The sequence below is a fragment of the Lepus europaeus genome, chromosome 6 (assembly GCF_033115175.1).
Source record: "Lepus europaeus isolate LE1 chromosome 6, mLepTim1.pri, whole genome shotgun sequence".
Taxonomy (NCBI): Eukaryota; Metazoa; Chordata; class Mammalia; order Lagomorpha; family Leporidae; genus Lepus; species Lepus europaeus.
Genome location: NC_084832.1, coordinates 2,664,538 through 2,680,727, shown reverse-complemented (window position 1 = coordinate 2,680,727; position 16,190 = coordinate 2,664,538). Strand labels below are relative to the sequence as shown.

Sequence of the window (16,190 nt, the reverse complement as noted above, 5' to 3'; positions counted from 1 at the left end):
CATGTGGACCACCCGCCAGAGCCCCAGTCCTCCCGCCAGCGCCCAACAAGCAGACTAGCACCTTCCAAGGGGGACGTGGGACACCCGTCTGGGGGTGTCCCTTAGTGGGGTGGGGGCCACAAAGGGGGCGGAGACACACCAAGGAGCAGGCCCATTCTCTTTGTTCTTAATGTTTGCTCCATAGACGAGGGGATTCCCAAAGATCCCACCTAAGGAGCTTCTGCAGGTGCCACTCAGCAGGGACCAGTGTCGCCCCGAGACAGCAAGACAGAGGCCAGAGTGACGAGGCCACAGGCCTAGGAATGCCAGAGGCTCCCAGGAGCAGAGGGGGGCTGGGACAGGGCCTCCCTCCCCAGAACCTGCAGGGGGTGTGGCCCGGCAGACACCCTGAGCTCAGACCTGCCACCCCCAAGCTGGGAGGGCAGCAACTGCTGTCTCGGGCCATCCGTCTGCGGCACTCTGTGCCCCTAGAATCAAACCCACCTTCCAGACCCTCCCCAACCCAAGCCCCACCTCCTCCCGGCTACAGTCCTCCACTGTGGACAGACAGGAGACTCACGGGGGAGCCTCAGACCAGGGCAGGGTGCTCAGAACCCCAGGGAGTGGCTGGACGGCAGCCCTGTCACCCCGGGCACTGCACCTGCCCTGTCGCCTCACCTGGCCCCGCATTGGCAGCTGCTGGCCTGATGTTCCTGTTGGACACTCGGCCAGCCGCTCTCAGATCGGCATTCCCAGCAGCCTCCTGGGCCCCTCGGGGCCTCAGATCCTCTGTCAGCTGGGCTCAGAGTCCCTCCCCAAGGTGACCCTGGCCTCCTCCCCCACGTCCGGGCCTGGCACGGCCTTGGGGTCCTTTCCAGGTTGTCCCACAGCCCAGGCTCAGGTGACCTAGCCTAATCAGCCGGGGACTTGTTGATTTATTCGCCCACAGCCTCTATTCCGGTAACACATGGCCCCACAACAAGGACCAACACTGAGGGAAGAGGGCGAGGACAGACACACGGGGACCCTGGCCTGCAGACAGGGGCCAGGGATCTGATCATGGGGCCTGGCCCTGCTGACACGTGATCCCAGCCCTCCAGCCCCCTGCACGATGGGCGAGGACACCTCTGGGGCTTTAAGCCACCCGGCTTTGGGACCCAGGAGAGCACACACACCCACAGAGGCACGAGCAGGGCCACGGGCCTCCACCTCGCCAGGGACCAGGAGTCCAGGACAGAACAAGAACTAAGGGTTCCTCCTCCCACGTCCCCGGGCAGCGGTGAGCCGGCTGAGAGAAGCCTCTGCTTCCTGCTCCCCATGGCCAGGGGGAGACCTGGGCAGCTCTGAACTGCAGTGACCAGGCCAAATGCAGAAGTAGATAAGACTAAGCCAGTTCCCCTAACACCACAGCCATCCCAGCAAACCCTGGGCAAAGGGGAGGCGCCTCCCGGGCCAAAGTCAGCAAAACTCGCTTCCTGAAAACAGGTCCACAGCACAGAGGTCACGGGACGGTGACACCTCTAACCGCTCCGTGGCTTCTCCCTGGGCTGGATGCCAGCAGTGCGAGGGCCCCGCCCACTCCAGCCAGGAGTGCAGGGTGAGAATCCAGCCGTCCAAGCCGGGGCCGCTCTCTCCCGAGAAACGTGGAGGAAGCAAAGGTAACCACTGAGGGACCACAGTGAAGTGTTCTGGTCCCCTCCTCCTGCTGGGTGACGCGGCACTGTCTCTCCTTCCCCGCGCTCCACCAGCTGCTGCAGATGGCCTAGACGGGTCGAGCCCCCCCCTCCCCCCCCCCCCCCCCCCGCCACAGTCAGGCTCTTGGGAGCAACAGAGGGTCTCTAAATTCTACCCGGACCAGAACGGGATCCGATCCAGTGCTTTCCAAAGCAGCTGCACCCAGACAAGTCTCAATCGAGAACCCTCAGGAGGGGGCGCTGTGGTGCGGGAGTTAAGCCTCCCCTTGGGACACCTGCACGCCACACTGGAGCTCCTGGGATTGGGTCCTGGCTCCTCCATTCCAGGTCCAGCTCCTGTCCACGCATACCCTGCAGGCGGCAGGTGATGGCTCCAGCACTTGGGCCCATGTGGGAAACCCAGATGCTGTGTCTGGCTCCTGGCTTTGGCCTGGTCCAGCCCCAGCTGTCGTAGACATCTGGGGAGTGAACCAGCAGATGGATGGATATCTCTTTAAATAAAAATAACTGTAAAAAAAAAAAGAATTTTCAAAAAAGGACAAAATCTTGACTCTCAAACAGAACACAATATAAACACGCATTAAGGAGAGAGGTGGCAGACGCTGTCCCCAGTCCACAGACGTCCATGTGCCCGGCAGGTGCACACCAGTGACTTCATAGGAAATGCACTACACTGGATTTCAGAATGTTTGCCCTGCACTTACCTTTTCATTCCATGTTTTCCAGGAACTTTTTTTTTTTTTGACAGGAAGAGTGGACAGTGAGAGAGAGACAGAGAAAGGTCTTCCTTTGCCATTGGTTCATCCTCCAATGGCCGCCGCAGCCAGGTGCTTATCCTGGTCTCCCATGGGGTGCAGGGCCCAAGCACTTGGGCCATCCTCCACTGCACTCCCGGGCCACAGCAGAGAGCTGGACTGGAAGAGGGGCAGCCGGGACAGAATCCGATGCCCTGACCGGGACTAGAACCCGAGGTGCCGGCGCCGCAGGCGGAGGATTAGCCTAGTGAGCCACGGCACCAGCCTCCGGGAACTTCTTAACAAATCCACCTATGGGATACACACAGAGAAACAAGCTGGATGGATATGCGGATGGAGGCCTGGCTGCCTTGCACAGAGGAAACCCACCACCCCCAGCCTCACAGCCAAGTTCAGCCCCCAGAGGACTGTGTCCTATGCCCCCTCCTCACCCCACACCCACCCTGCCCTGGGATCCCAGAAGGGGGCCTCTCTGCTCTCCCCAGTACCCTCCCAGCCAGCTCGCCCAGCGTCTGGCTCGGGGCAGGGGCTCAGGAGAGGCGCAGGATAAACGTGAGCAAACACACACACACGCCCTCGCACCCTGACGGATGGAGCCCTGGGCTGGCCCTGCGGAGGGAGGGCGTGCCCGGGACGGACATGCAAGAGGACAGCTTGGCCCAGAGTGGACAATGAGTCAGTGCGAGGCAGGGCAGGTCTCGTCCCCACCGGGCAGTGCAGCGTGATGAACAGGAAGGCATGAGAGTGGTCTCCCAAGACACAGCCGCCGATGCTCAGCCAGGGACTGAGCCCGCTGTCCACTGCCAAGCAGCTGATGGCGCCATCCAAGTTCCATGTGCCACAGAAACACTACGGGTCAACCGGGCTACACGGAGACGGGGACGACGCGTGCTGCAGAACACGGGAAGTAAACGGGGAACTGGGATCAGACCCAGAACAACCCCCAGCACTCGTTCCTTAGCCACCAGCGAAGACGACAGGCACGGGACAGAGCTCCCGAGCCCCCAGCGCTCTCTACAGAGACTCCTGTTGGCGTCCGGCTTAGGCTTCATAGCCAACCCTGTAAATGAGGCTGTGACCACGAGATGACGGAGGCGTGGAGACAGAAAGCACAGCGTCCCCGTCTTGTAGAAAGAAGTCCCCAGTGGGTTTACCTAGAAAAGCCTGCTGGCTCCCAAGGCGGCCGGGAGCGAAGGGTGGCTGCTCCCACCACGAGCCGCACCGCGACACCACACCCTCCTCCCTGGGTACCAACGCCACGTCTCAGGGACTCCGCAGATGCACTGGAGCCACCGGACACCAGGGCTCACCGAGGCCACCCAGAGAGAGAGCAGCGAGTCCAGGGATACCAGCCCTGTCGCCCACCACTCGCCCACTCCCTACAAACAGGAGCGTTCAGATCGGGATGACGTTAACCACGCTTTAGACACAGGTGAGGACAACGGCCCTGGCTGGCGCAGTTGCCAGCATTTTACACAGTGCTCCTGTTAGCTACGGAACAGCCGAGCCAAGGGCTGGAACGACTTCTGAGTGACGGCTCTCTAGGACGGGACAGGATGCACGGCAGCGTGTATCTGTGACGTCGCAGGCAGGAACATGGACATCGCTGGGGCTCTCAGGTGTCACTCCTGTGAGGGACAGCAGGGTCTGATGGCCAAGCGTGTGGCCTGGCAACCCTCCTCAAACTCGTCAGAGGCGCTGCTGTAGAACCCCCAAGCCTGGGTCCGCTCACCCAACGTGCAGAGGGCCAATCCCTGACACGGTGGTGGAGGAGAGCAGGTGCTGATTGCAAAGCACAGAGCAAGGAGCCAGGCGACGTCGGCCAGAACATCACGTTCCTCCTGATCCAACACTTGAGTCTCACAGCTCAAGGCAGCGCAGTCGGGGAGGCCAGACCATCACTCTGATTTTCACAGTTGGATGTGCCGGCGCTGGCACGGATGTACCCCCCACCATGCAGGGGCCAGGGGTGGCCTCCATGGCCAGGACGCTGACCACCACAGAGGGACCAGGGGTGGCCTCCATGGCCAGGACGCTGACCACCACAGAGGGACCAGGGGTGGCCTCCATGGCCAGCACACTGACCACCATGGAGGGACCAGGGGTGGCCTCCATGGCCAGGACGCTGACCACCACAGAGGGACCAGGGGTGGCCTCCATGGCCAGCACACTGACCACCATGGAGGGACCAGGGGTGGCCTCCATGGCCAGGACGCTGACCACCACAGAGGGACCAGGGGTGGCCTCCATGGCCAGGATGCTGACCACCACAGAGGCACCAGGGGTGGCCTCCACGGCCAGCGCACTGACCATCATGCAGGGACCCAGGTGGCCCACGCTGACCACCACGGAGGAGGACATTCCAAAGAGCTGGGAGGGGGCTGCACTGTTCCCAGCACTGGGGAAAGAGATGGACACGCTGAGTCGTGTAATTAGATCATTACCCACAGTGCACGCAACCTGGAGACCTCACGTGGCACCCTGAAAACGCACAGGTATAATCAGACGTCAAACTTTTTTTATTTTAAAAAAAGAAAAAGGGCTGAATTTAATGCTACGGAACTGAAAAAGTCTTCAAATGTGCAGAAAGATCACACACTTCTAAGTTATCCCTAAGCTCCAAAGGAAAATAGCTCCTATTAACAGGAATGCCCAAGGCAACCATGGAAGAGAAAAGAAACATCAACTGGTGCCCCAGGAGACCTGAGCCCGAGGGAAGGGAAGGGGTGGCCCCAGCCCAGACCCCTCCCCCGGCCACGCCCACCCAAAGCAGCCTTACAAATAAACATGGGAGCATCGCTCACAGAAAGGCCTTTTGTTCCTGAGTTTGGATTCCTCCCTTCCCGGGGAGCTGAGGGCTCACGCCCACCGCTCTGAAGGCAGAGGCGGGGCTGCCAGGGCCAGGTCTCCCACACAGGGGAGGGTCTTGGGGAACAAAGGTGGCCTTCAAGCACCAGGGGAGGAAACATTAGCACAAACAGCGAGCCCGCCCCCTCTGCCAAAGGCAGATAAGAAGTCAGGACCCGTAAGCTGGTGGCTGGGAGAGAGGCCTCCAGAACCAGCAGTTGCAAAGTCAGCTCTGCCAAGACAGCCGAGAGTTGACCCCTGCACAGCGGAGCTTCCAAGCCGGCACTAACAGTAAACAGTCAAAGCAGACCAGAAAATGTTAGGCCACCTGGGTGAGCATTCAAAAAAGGAACCTTAACCACACCCTGCACCATTTACAGAAATTAACTCAAGGCCAGCCGCAGCTCACTAGGCTAATCCTCCGCCTGCGGCGCCAGCACCCCGGGTTTTAGTCCTGGTTGGGGCGCCGGATTCTGTCCCAGTTGCTCCTCTTCCAGGCCAGCTCTCTGCTGTGGCCCAGGAAGGCAGTGGAGGATGGCCCAAGTGCTTGGGCCCTGCACCCCATGGGAGACCAGGAGAAGCACCTGGCTCCTGGCTTTGGATCAGAGCAGCACGCCGGCCACAGTGGCCATTTGGGGGGTGAACCAACAAAAAGGAAGACCTTTCTCTCTGTCTCTCTAACTCTGCCTGTCCAAAAATAAATAAATAAATAAATAAATAACTCAAATGCATCACAAACCCAAAGGCAAATCCTAAAACCATAAAACTTCTATGAGAAAACCCACCACTTTGGGCTAAGTGAAGAATTCTTACATCACAGAACAATAAGCTGGCTCACATCAAACCGCAGACTTCAAATGAGACTGAGAGAAACCAGCCAGAAATCATAGATTTGATCATTTGTGTCGGAAATACACAAAGAACTCTCAAAACTCAATCATAACGAGGCAAAGAGCCTATGACAAATGGCAAAAAAAAAAAAAAAATGCAATCAATTTTACTCAAGAAGATAACCAGACAGTGAGTGAGCAGGCAACCAGACACAGACCCTGTGTGTGGACACGCCCATCACCGCACGGTCACCACCACCAGAGTGGCCGATTTTAAAGACAAGATGGCGGGCCACGACGTGGAGCAACCTGGATGTTCACGCACCCCTGGGGATGAGGAGAATGGCACAGCCCCAGGGGAAAGCTATCCACAGCTTCCTACCCAATCACCAGGCAATCCCGACTCCCACTCTGCCATAACTCACCCGAGATGAAAACCGAGGGTCCCGCCAAACCTCTGAGTGTTTACAGTAGCTTTACCCATAATCACCAAAGCCCCGAACAACAAAACATCCACCAGCTGGTGAGTGGACAGACACCTGTGGTACCCCCAGGCCTGTCGGTAAACACCTGTAACCCACAAGGCCGGATGGCGACAGAGCCCGAGTTGGTCTCAGGTGCATCCCGTGAGCGAAGGCCACCTGAGGATGCTCCCGTCTGTGCCCTTCTAGAAAAAATAGAACTCCAGGGGCCAAGGACAGGCCAGTGCCACCCAGGCCAGGGTGACCAAGAAGGGACACGAGGTTTTTCAAGTCTGGAAACAGTTTGTATCTTGACCATGCTGGTTGTTTCACGATTGCCCGTTTGCCAAAACTCACAACCGCATGCTACAAAAGTGAAACTTACAGCACATCAATAAATCCCATTTCCATCCCATAAGACTTAGACTCTAGAACATCCCAGCCAGGAGCCGGCAGCACGAGGCAGCCGGTTAAGCCTCTGCAACACCAGCATCCCATATGGTCGCTGGTTTGAGTCCCGGCTGCTCCACTTCCAATCCAGCTCCCTGCTAATGCACCTGGGAAAGCAGCAGAAGATGGCCCAAGTGGTTGGGCCCTGCACCCACAAGGGAGACCCAGAGGAAGCTCCTGGCTTCAGCCACTGTGGCCATTTGGGGAGTGAACCAACAGATGGAAGATTTCTTTATCTATCTTTCCTTCTTTCTTGATAGTTTCAAATAAATAAATCTTACACACACACACAATTTTGCCAAAGACAAAAACAGCTATTATCTATACAAAACCTATTGCCATAGCACAAAGGGTTAAGCCATATGGAGGTGCTGCTGGGGTACCAGCTGCTCTGCTTCTTGCAAGTGTGCCTGGGAGGCAGAGCATGGCCAAGGACGTGGGTCTCTGACAGCCACACGGGAGACCCGGAAGGAGTCCTGGCTCCTGACTTCGACCTGTTCCAGCCCTGGCTGCTGTAGAGTCTTTGGAGAACAAACCAGCGGATGGAAGATCTCTCCATCTCTCTCTCTGTCACTCTGCCTTGCAAATAAATAAATCAATCTTAAAAAACAGACCTGGCCGGCGCCGCGGCTCACTAGGCTAATACTCCGCCTGCAGCGCCAGCACACTGGGTTCTAGTCCCGGTTGGGGCGCCGGATTCTGTCCCGGTTGCCCCTCTTCCAGGCCAGCTCTCTGCTGTGGCCAGGGAGTGCAGTGGAGGATGGCCCAAGTGCTTGGGCCCTGCACCCGCATGGGGGACCAGGAGAAGCACCTGGCTCCTGGCTTCAGATTGGTACAGGGCATCAGCCACAGCATGCAGGCTGCGGCAGCCATTGGAGGGTGAACCAATGGCAAAAAGGAAGACCTTTCTCTCTGTCTCTCTCACTGTCCACTCTGCCTGTCAAAAAAAAAAAAAGGAAAAAAAAGACCCCAAAAAAATCTTATAGCCGGTTTTAGAACTATAACACCAAAAGCTTTCGAAATCCACATGGGAAAATGAAATTTTAAAAACCTCCTAGGTTTGCCAGATAGCACGAAACACTCTTCTGTGTGGGTTAAACAAACAGAGCAGGTACGAGGCTGGAATCGGCACTGGGCACGCCTTTCTCATGGGAGCCAGGCTGGAGGCTGCGGACGCCACAGCGAGAAGCGCATGGATTTTCCTCATCGTGGCTTTCGGCACTGGAGAAACGCGCCATTTCCTCCTGGCTGCGTGGCTCCAGGCGAGCAGTCTGCAGCCCTTTCTGATGGCGTTCCTCTGGCCCCTCATCCGTGGCCTTCAGGAGTGTGAGTCTTGCCCTCGGTTTCTTTGGGTTTGTCCCACTGGTGGTTCTCTCGGCTTCTTGAGCGGCAAGAGGATGGCTTTGCAGAAGCTGGGAAGTTCCGGCCATGGCTTCTCCTGTACCTTTCAGCTCCGCCCTCTCTCCCTCCAGGAGGGTGAGGCTCGCGTGTCTGTTCCTGCGTTATCGTCACTCTCCCCTCTCCCCTCATTCTGCCGCGGAGCTCGCTCACTGAGCCTTCTACTTTGGTTACTGTATTTTCCAGCTCAGAGATTTCCATTCGGCTCTTCACGTCTTCCACGGTGGCCACTGCCTCTGACCCCTCTGAGCAGGTGCTGGGGGCTGGGAAGGCTCAGCCCCTTCACTGATGGAGGCAAAGTCCCCACTTGGCCACACTGACACCCAACGGGGGCCTCATGACTGCTGCTGAGGGACGCCCCGGCTCCCCGCTCAGTCGGGACTGCACCTTTGAGGGGAGCCGGGGGCCACATGGAGCCTGCTGAGCTGTGGCCCGGGCTCCCCGCTCGCTCACCGGGCTGGTTTGTTCTGTAGCGCTTGGCGTGGATCCACTGGTTTCGACTCAGTTTTCTGTCCTGCTGCACTGCCCACTTCCTGGGCCTCCGTCCAGGGAGCAGGCTTTGCCTTTGCTTTATCTGTGCCCTTGGGTGTTTCTGGACTTCTAGCTTCTTCCACTCCAACTGTGGGGGTTGGGAGGGAGAACTAGAACCCAGGGGCCCCTGCCCCATGTGCCTTCAGGGCTCCAGGTTCCCAGGGCGGGAGGGGCAGGTTTGCCCTACCTTCCCCCCCACAGAGAGGGGTCTCCTGACACCCCCCTGTGGATGACACCCAAGCTTTGTGTCTGTCACTACCAGGAGGCTCCCTGTGTGCTGTTCTTGGTGCCCACACAGATGTGTAATACTCACACTGCTCTCCCACATCGAGCCGCTGAAGAGCCGGCTGGCAGGACACTGCGACACCGACGCCCACACCCGCATGCCCTGGTTGGCCTGCTCTCGGCAGCTCACGTCAAGGCCGATGTATGGTTTTACCACTCAGAGCGACTGTGTCATTCAGAGAACAAAACCACGCAGCACAGTCTCTAAGATCTTCCCCACTGCTTCCAACAGTTTCATTCAGCAGATTCAGTGCAACACACGTCTTAGGGGACAGCGCTACGGCGAGCCCAGGAGCAGGCCAACCCAGGGCGTTCGTCAGTCAGAGGAAGGACAAACAGGGAAGAGGAGCAGACCAGGCAGCACAAGGTCACCTTGCACAGGGCTGGCAGGAAGGAGTGACCCCCCCCCCCCCTCGCCGCAGCGGCCAAGGAATGCTCCACGCGAGCAGCGACACTCAAAGGAGAAAAATTCCAGCCGGACATTCCGGGAGAGGACATGCCCAGAGACGGAGGAGCCGCAAGTGCGAACGGCGGGAGGACAGGGCCTGTGTGACGAACGGGAAATGGCGCGCCGGGCCAAGGGACGCTGATGCACAGGGGGACACAAAGGCACGGAACCACGGAACCGGGAAGGGCTGGACAGAGGTCCTGACACAGAGCCCAACAGAGAGGACAGGAGTGTTGGGATCTGCCCAGGCCAGCAGGACCCTGAGCTCGCGCCACTGCAGGGAGGAGGTCCCTGCAGTAGAAGCACGGCTCCTGTCCCATGGACGGCGAAGTCCTAAGAAGCTCCACTCGAGCAGGAGGGGCAAGTTCTGCTGGGAGCTAACTGTCCAGACAGCGTACAGATAAGGGAGCACGAAGTCACCTCCCAGGGGCCAGCAACATGGCTGCTCCACTTCCGGTCCAGCTCCCTGTTCGTGTACCTGGGAGGCAGCAGAGCCCAGCCTGAGTGCCTGGGGCCCTACCACCCGCGGGGGAGGCCTGGATGGAGCTCCAGGCTCCTGGCATTGGCCTGGCCCAGCTCTGGCTGTTGAAGCCATTTGGCGAGTGAACCAGCAGACGGAAGATCCATCGATCTCTTTCTCCATCTCCCTCTCTGTAACTCTGCCTTTGAAATAAACAGAGAGGGAGGGAGGGAGGGAGGGAGGGAGGGAGGGAGGGATCATCTTCAGAGATGTTCGGTGGGCTCTGCGTTCAGTCAGCAAATATAGTCATCCCACATCAGTTCCGTTTCTCCTGAACCCACCGGCACTCACGAGGCTTAAATAACCTCCCCCGCCCCCAGGACCCCGGGCGCCCCTCAGAAGGTCCAGGGCTGAGCCTCCGGGCCAGGGAACCACACACAGGCAGCCGCAGTGCTTGGAAATGAGTGCCTCATCCCCTTGCCGATTGCTGATTCACAGCCGTGGCTCCCCCAGCTGTCCTCACACCCACATTTTCAGGTGCAGGCCACCGTTTCTGGGCCATAAAGCAGAGGAATTTGGTCAAGGAGGCCCTGGAGCGAGGCGCCCGTGCAAAGTCCAGCAGAGATAAGTACAGGGCCCCCGGGGTGCTGTGTGGCTCCGCTCCCCTCCCCCTCGTACAGCTCAGTGTGGGCTTGTGCAGTAGAGCGAGTCTGAGCGCCAGCCTCTCCCAGAAGCCTCTGCACCTGTCACGTGCCGCCGGCTGCAGGCCAGGACACCACCTGGAGCTCTCTTGAGGCATTTTGAGCGTGTGGTCCCCGCAGGCGTGGAGAGAGCTGTTCTCCAGGCTCACCCACAGCCCGGCCATAATGCCTACAGCCAGGGCGCCTGGGCCCCACCCCCATCCTGGAGTGCTGCCGACGGGCTGGCGCTTCTGTGTGCAGTGGAAGGAGAGGTGGGGGAGCCGGGCCACTGCACTGGCATCTTGTCCTGCTCTGACGGCACCAGGGGCTCCTGGGACGGCACGGGGGACCACAGCAGATGGTGGCCAGATCTATGGAGACTTCATGCCCGGGACCCCAGCATCCTCTTCTGCCTCCATCAGAGTTGTCCCAGCAGAGAGAAAGTTCTTAAAGCAACCGCTCCTGCTCTCAGACCAGGCTCAAGAGCGTGGTACTCAGAGCAAAGCAGCGGCTCCCTCCCCTGCAGAGCCCAGCGTGGGCTCCCAAGGGGCCTGACACCCTGCAGCCAGCACCAGCCTCTCCTCACAGGCCCTGGATGTCCGGCTTTGGGGGGGAGTGGCTCCTCTGAGAAACCGCCCCCCACCCAGGGCCTGAGCCCATCCCCCCACACCTGGCCTCACCACGAGGTGCGGGGGAGGGGAGGGGCACAGCCTAGCCCCACAGCCACCCGTGTCCCCTCTGGAAGACTCCATCTCCATGGGACAGTGCCTCTCGGGGGCCCCAGGCCAGAACAAGCAGGGACATGATGTGACGGTTTCCACTCCCACGGGGCCAGGCAGGCGCTCAGGGACACGATGTGACAGTTTCCACTCCCACAGGGCCAGGCAGGCGCTCCCCCGGGACCTCACCGCCTCACACTGGGTGCCACATGCTGGCACAGAGCTCAGAACAAGGCGCAGCTCCCCCGCCCCCTTCCACGTGGCCAAGTTTCACTGGGGATCCCCATCTCCCCCGGTTCACACCAACGGCCCCCGTGTTCCCCACACTCTGTCACATGGACCCCAGGACCACCACAGGCGACCTCTCCTCAGGCCGCGTGGCCCTTCACTAGTGTCCCCGACGAGCTCCTCACCCGTCCACCTGTCCCCAGGCCCCGGCTACCAAGGACACCGGTGACACGAGGATGACACCAGACCGGGACCTCCGGGCTGGGACCAGACAGGGACTGAGCCGCGCAGCTCCAGCCGGAACTCTGCTTTCTGTGCACGGAGCCAGGTCTTCTGGGGTGCCCAGGGCCCCGCATCAGCTGAGTGACCGCTGCTGGAGCTCAGGCCACCCCCCCACCTCGCCCCTTATCACAGGACTATTTATAGGGGCCCTTCTGAGAGCTCTGGTCCCTCCGTGACCCAGGTCCCAGCGCTAGGCACGCTCACAGCCGCCCAGAGCTGGAGACGACGGCTTACCCAGCAGCGGCACACGCTGTGCCGAGAACCCGGCCTGCGTTAGCTCACTGAGGGCTAACCACGCTCAGGTGGATGCTGGACAGGCCGAGAGCAGGGAGCTGGCCACAGAGCCGGCGACTCTGGTAGGTCAAACGGCTCCCCAAAGACGGCCCAAGCCCTGGGACCTGTGGCGACACTGCGAGCAGGGACTGCTCATCGAAGCCTTCAGACCAGAGCGTGGATGTCAACCCTGCTGCTCGGGGCTGGGTGTCGTGGCACGGTGGGCGAAGCGGCCACTCGGGACACCCACCTCCCACAGAGCTCCGGCTCAGTCCCAGCGACTTCGCACGTCTGATCCAGCTTCCTGCTAACGCGCCTGGGAGCCAACAGATGACAGCCGAGTGCTTGGGTTTCCGTCCTCTTCCCGAGAGACACGGATGGAGTTCCTGGCGCCTGGCTTTGGCCAGGCCCAGGCCTGGCTGTGGTGGGCATTTCAGGAATGAACCAGCTGATGGAAGATTTTTCTGTCTCTCCCTGTCTCTCTGTCATTCTGCCTTTCAAATAAGTAAATAACTCTTTAAAAAAATAAAACATGGCCGGCTAAAGTCTCAGGTGGAAATGAGGAGCGTGCTGTTGGAAATGAGAGGAAGAGGAAAGGGGACAGAAGGTCCAGACCCCCGCGGAATGGCCCTTCGCGCCGCCGGGAAGCAACAGCATGCCGGGCCGGCTATCGAGCCTCCAGCAGGTGCCGAAGGTGCAGCCCGGTTTTTCCTGCTGTTCACGTGCACATGTGGGAGAGAAAGAGATTCGGGGGAGAACCATGGATCAAGCAGGAACAGGACCAAGAGCTGGGAAACTCAGCCGTCCGATGTTGGGACGCGGAGACCCGGTGCCGGCAGCGCTGTGCCGTGGTGATTCAGAGCGAGCCCAGAGCCACAGCACGCCGTCACACAGAGGGCTCTCTGAAGACACCAGCCCGTGCAGCGCTGCCCATCACAGTCTGACCTCCGTCCCCAAAGGCCTGCATCCACGCCACAGGCAAACTCAGTCTCTGCTGTGTTAGCAACACGGGAGGCGAACTCCGCAACTCAGCGGGGGCCGAGCACAACCTGGGATCCCGCCTTCGCCTTCGATGGGCAGCGCTGGGGACAAACACAGTGAGGAGGACAAGTAAAGCCTCCCGGGGCCTCTGTCAGCACGCAGGTCACTTCTCACTGCCCTGCTGCATCTCCTCCAAAAGCCATCATCAGGTGTGAAGTGACATCACTGCCTTCCTTGTCTCCCCTCCCCACCCCCGACCCTTCCGGAGCCAGACACCCGCGGAGCAGGGACCAAGTCTGTCCGGTTCCGTCCACTGCCACAGAACCAGGGCGTGTGGCAGAGTGGCTCGCAGGAGGAGCTGCGTTTCCCCTCTGCCAACGGCAGCGTCGTGTTCACTGTGTTCGACGGCTCCCACGGACAGGAGGCAGGAGCGGGGCTGCCTGGGACCAGGGCTCTGTCTGCTCTCTGGGCAGCCGCCTAGTACTGCCTGGGCGGGAAGCAAACCCAGCACAGTGAACACCGAACACCCCAGCATCCTGCCCCCTTGGCGAGGACTGGGGGTGACACCGGCACAAAGCCAGGAGAGGCGCTGGGTGCAGACAGAGCCACACGTCGCCCGCTGCGGGGTTACAAGCAGCCCGGGGTGGAACGCAGACTCCGACCTCCTACGCCGGCTTCCGTCGTACGCCGACACCTTCCACCCACTTCCACACTCGCTGCACCTGCCCCATCTCATGTTTACCAAAGGCAGGACAACAGCACTCACGCTCCAGCTCGCCCTCCTCTGCGGAGGATGCGAAATCACAGTGAGAACACCTGGAGAACAGCACCTGTGGGACAGGGCTGCGGAGGAGGGGAGAGCAGAGCCGGAACGCAAAGTTCTCCCGGCCAGCACCACCCAGAAGGTGCCCCATGACCCCAGAGCCCGGCGCAGAGGCACAGGGGTGACCCAGCCGTCCGCCGCCGAGGCCGGCCTCAGCCTGCAGGGCAGGCGTGCTCAGCAGGTGGGGGGTGCACACGCGCCAGGGACACCTGCTGCTTCGGGTTCCAGGAACCAGGCGGCCACCGCCAGGAAATGAGTCGTGGAGGGGGAGGGGGTGGGGGTGGGGAAGGAGTCAACAGCTCCAAGACATCCCAGCACCAGGGTCACAGTCCTCTGTGACAGCCCCGAAGGCGACTGACACAGTGACCAAAGTGAAACCAGGACTCCACACCTCGAGACTCATCACCCCGGGCCCAGAAACACGCAACAGAGGCCAGCACAGGGGTCCCCGCCCCCCAACCATCCCCCAACCAAGATGGCCAGCCCTGCAACCGGTGGAGCCCAGAGACAGGGCACCGCACAGCGGGAATCCCCCTCAACCCGACCTCGGGAGCCAGCACCCCGACCTCCCCCGGGGGGGCTCAGAGAAGGAGCTGCAACCTTGGGGAAACCAACCTCCCATAGCCTGGGGGCGGCCCGGGAGGAGGAGCCCCACCCTCGCTGCCTCCCGTTTCTGGCTCAACTTAGGGTACAAAGTGAAACGCGAGCTTGAGCGAAGACCCTCTGGGTTGTACTTTTGGAAAAAAGTAAAATGAAAATCACAAACACCGCAGGCGCCCCAGGTGCTCACCCCAAGCCCGCACGAGCTGGGGCAGATGCGCCAGGGCGCAGGGGCGCTCGCTCCGGCTCCCCGCGCACCCCGAGCCGCTCACCTGCCGTGTCCCAGATGGACAGGTTGTAGGAGCGCCACTGCTTCAGGTAGAAGGCGCCGCCCACCGTGCTGACCGTGTCGGGGAAGCGCCGCTCCATGTAGCGCTGCAGCAGCGACGTCTTGCCCACGCTCATGTCCCCCAGCAGCACGATCTTGCCGTCCGGCTTGCGCATGGTCCCGGAGCGCGGGGAGCCGGCGCCCGCCCCCCGACTTCGCCCCGGGCTGCCCCTGCCCGCCGCGCGCCCGCCGAGTCGCAGGTCCGAGCTCCCCGTTCCGGACCGCTGCAGGGGGAAAACGAAAGTGCGTCTGCGGCCCCGCCTGCCCGGGCTGACCTCCCGCGGAGGGCAGGCCGGCGGTTTTTCCCAGGGCAGGTCGCCGTGGGCGCTGACCGGGCCAGATCCTCCCCGCCCACCCGCGCTGGCGTGACCCAGGTCCCCTTAGTCCCTGCAAAGGCAGACGGAACCAGCTGTCCCCCTGGGCCAGGCAGAAACAGCAAATCCCAGCCCAGGGGGCCTGGGGCCACCCCTGCCAGGGGCCCCTGCTCCTTCCGGGGCCAGGCTCCTGCCCAACAGGACTGGGGCAGGTCCGCAGGGCCAGGCTGGGGGGCACAGACCTGAACATGCAGGGGTCCCTGCCCTCCAGCGATCTGCAATGACCCAGCCGTAGCTAACCCAGGCCACAGGGTTGCAAGCGGGCAGTGAGGGTCAGCCGGGGCGCCGCCAGCAGACCAGGTGTACAAACTCAGGTCCACGCGGCGAGGAGGGCCCTGTAACCGGCAGAGCCCACGTGCAAGGCCGCGAGGGGAGGCAGGTGTGGGCACTCGACCTGACTTCGCAGGCCGCCATCACTCCTGCTGGCTGGCAGGCGGCAGTGACCAGGGGAGGCCGCACGGGGCGTTCTGCAGTGCGTGGTCTGGAGCCGGTTCTCCCTCCCACAGGGCCCTCTGCTCCCCACATATTACACAGGAAGGGGGCAGGACCTGTCTCCTCTCTCCTCCTTCCCGGCAGGGTCAAGCTTCTCGGCGTCCAGCGGCCTCCCTGCAGGCCCAGGGGCGCTTCGGCTTCTGCCTGGAGTTGCACGTGGCTGCCCCGCCCCCCACAACGTCTCCCCGGTGCGCGTGGCTTCGATCCTCCCTCTTCTCACCTGGGGTCTGCGCCTTTGTTTCGGAAGAACATTTGAGGTGCAGGCTGCCCCC

General features: G+C 60.9%; 1 protein-coding gene across 1 annotated transcript in view; it reads right to left on the bottom strand.

Moving 5' to 3' along the window:
- RAB20 (RAB20, member RAS oncogene family) overlaps window positions 1–15,260 on the bottom strand; it is a 28,387-nt gene extending 13,127 nt beyond the window's left edge. The window contains exon 1 of the mRNA XM_062195252.1: window positions 14,997–15,260. Coding sequence (XP_062051236.1) covers window positions 14,997–15,168 — 172 coding nt within the window. The 5' untranslated portion in view covers window positions 15,169–15,260. The remainder of the gene's footprint in view (window positions 1–14,996) is intronic.
- Between the last annotated feature and the right edge of the window lie 930 nt (window positions 15,261–16,190).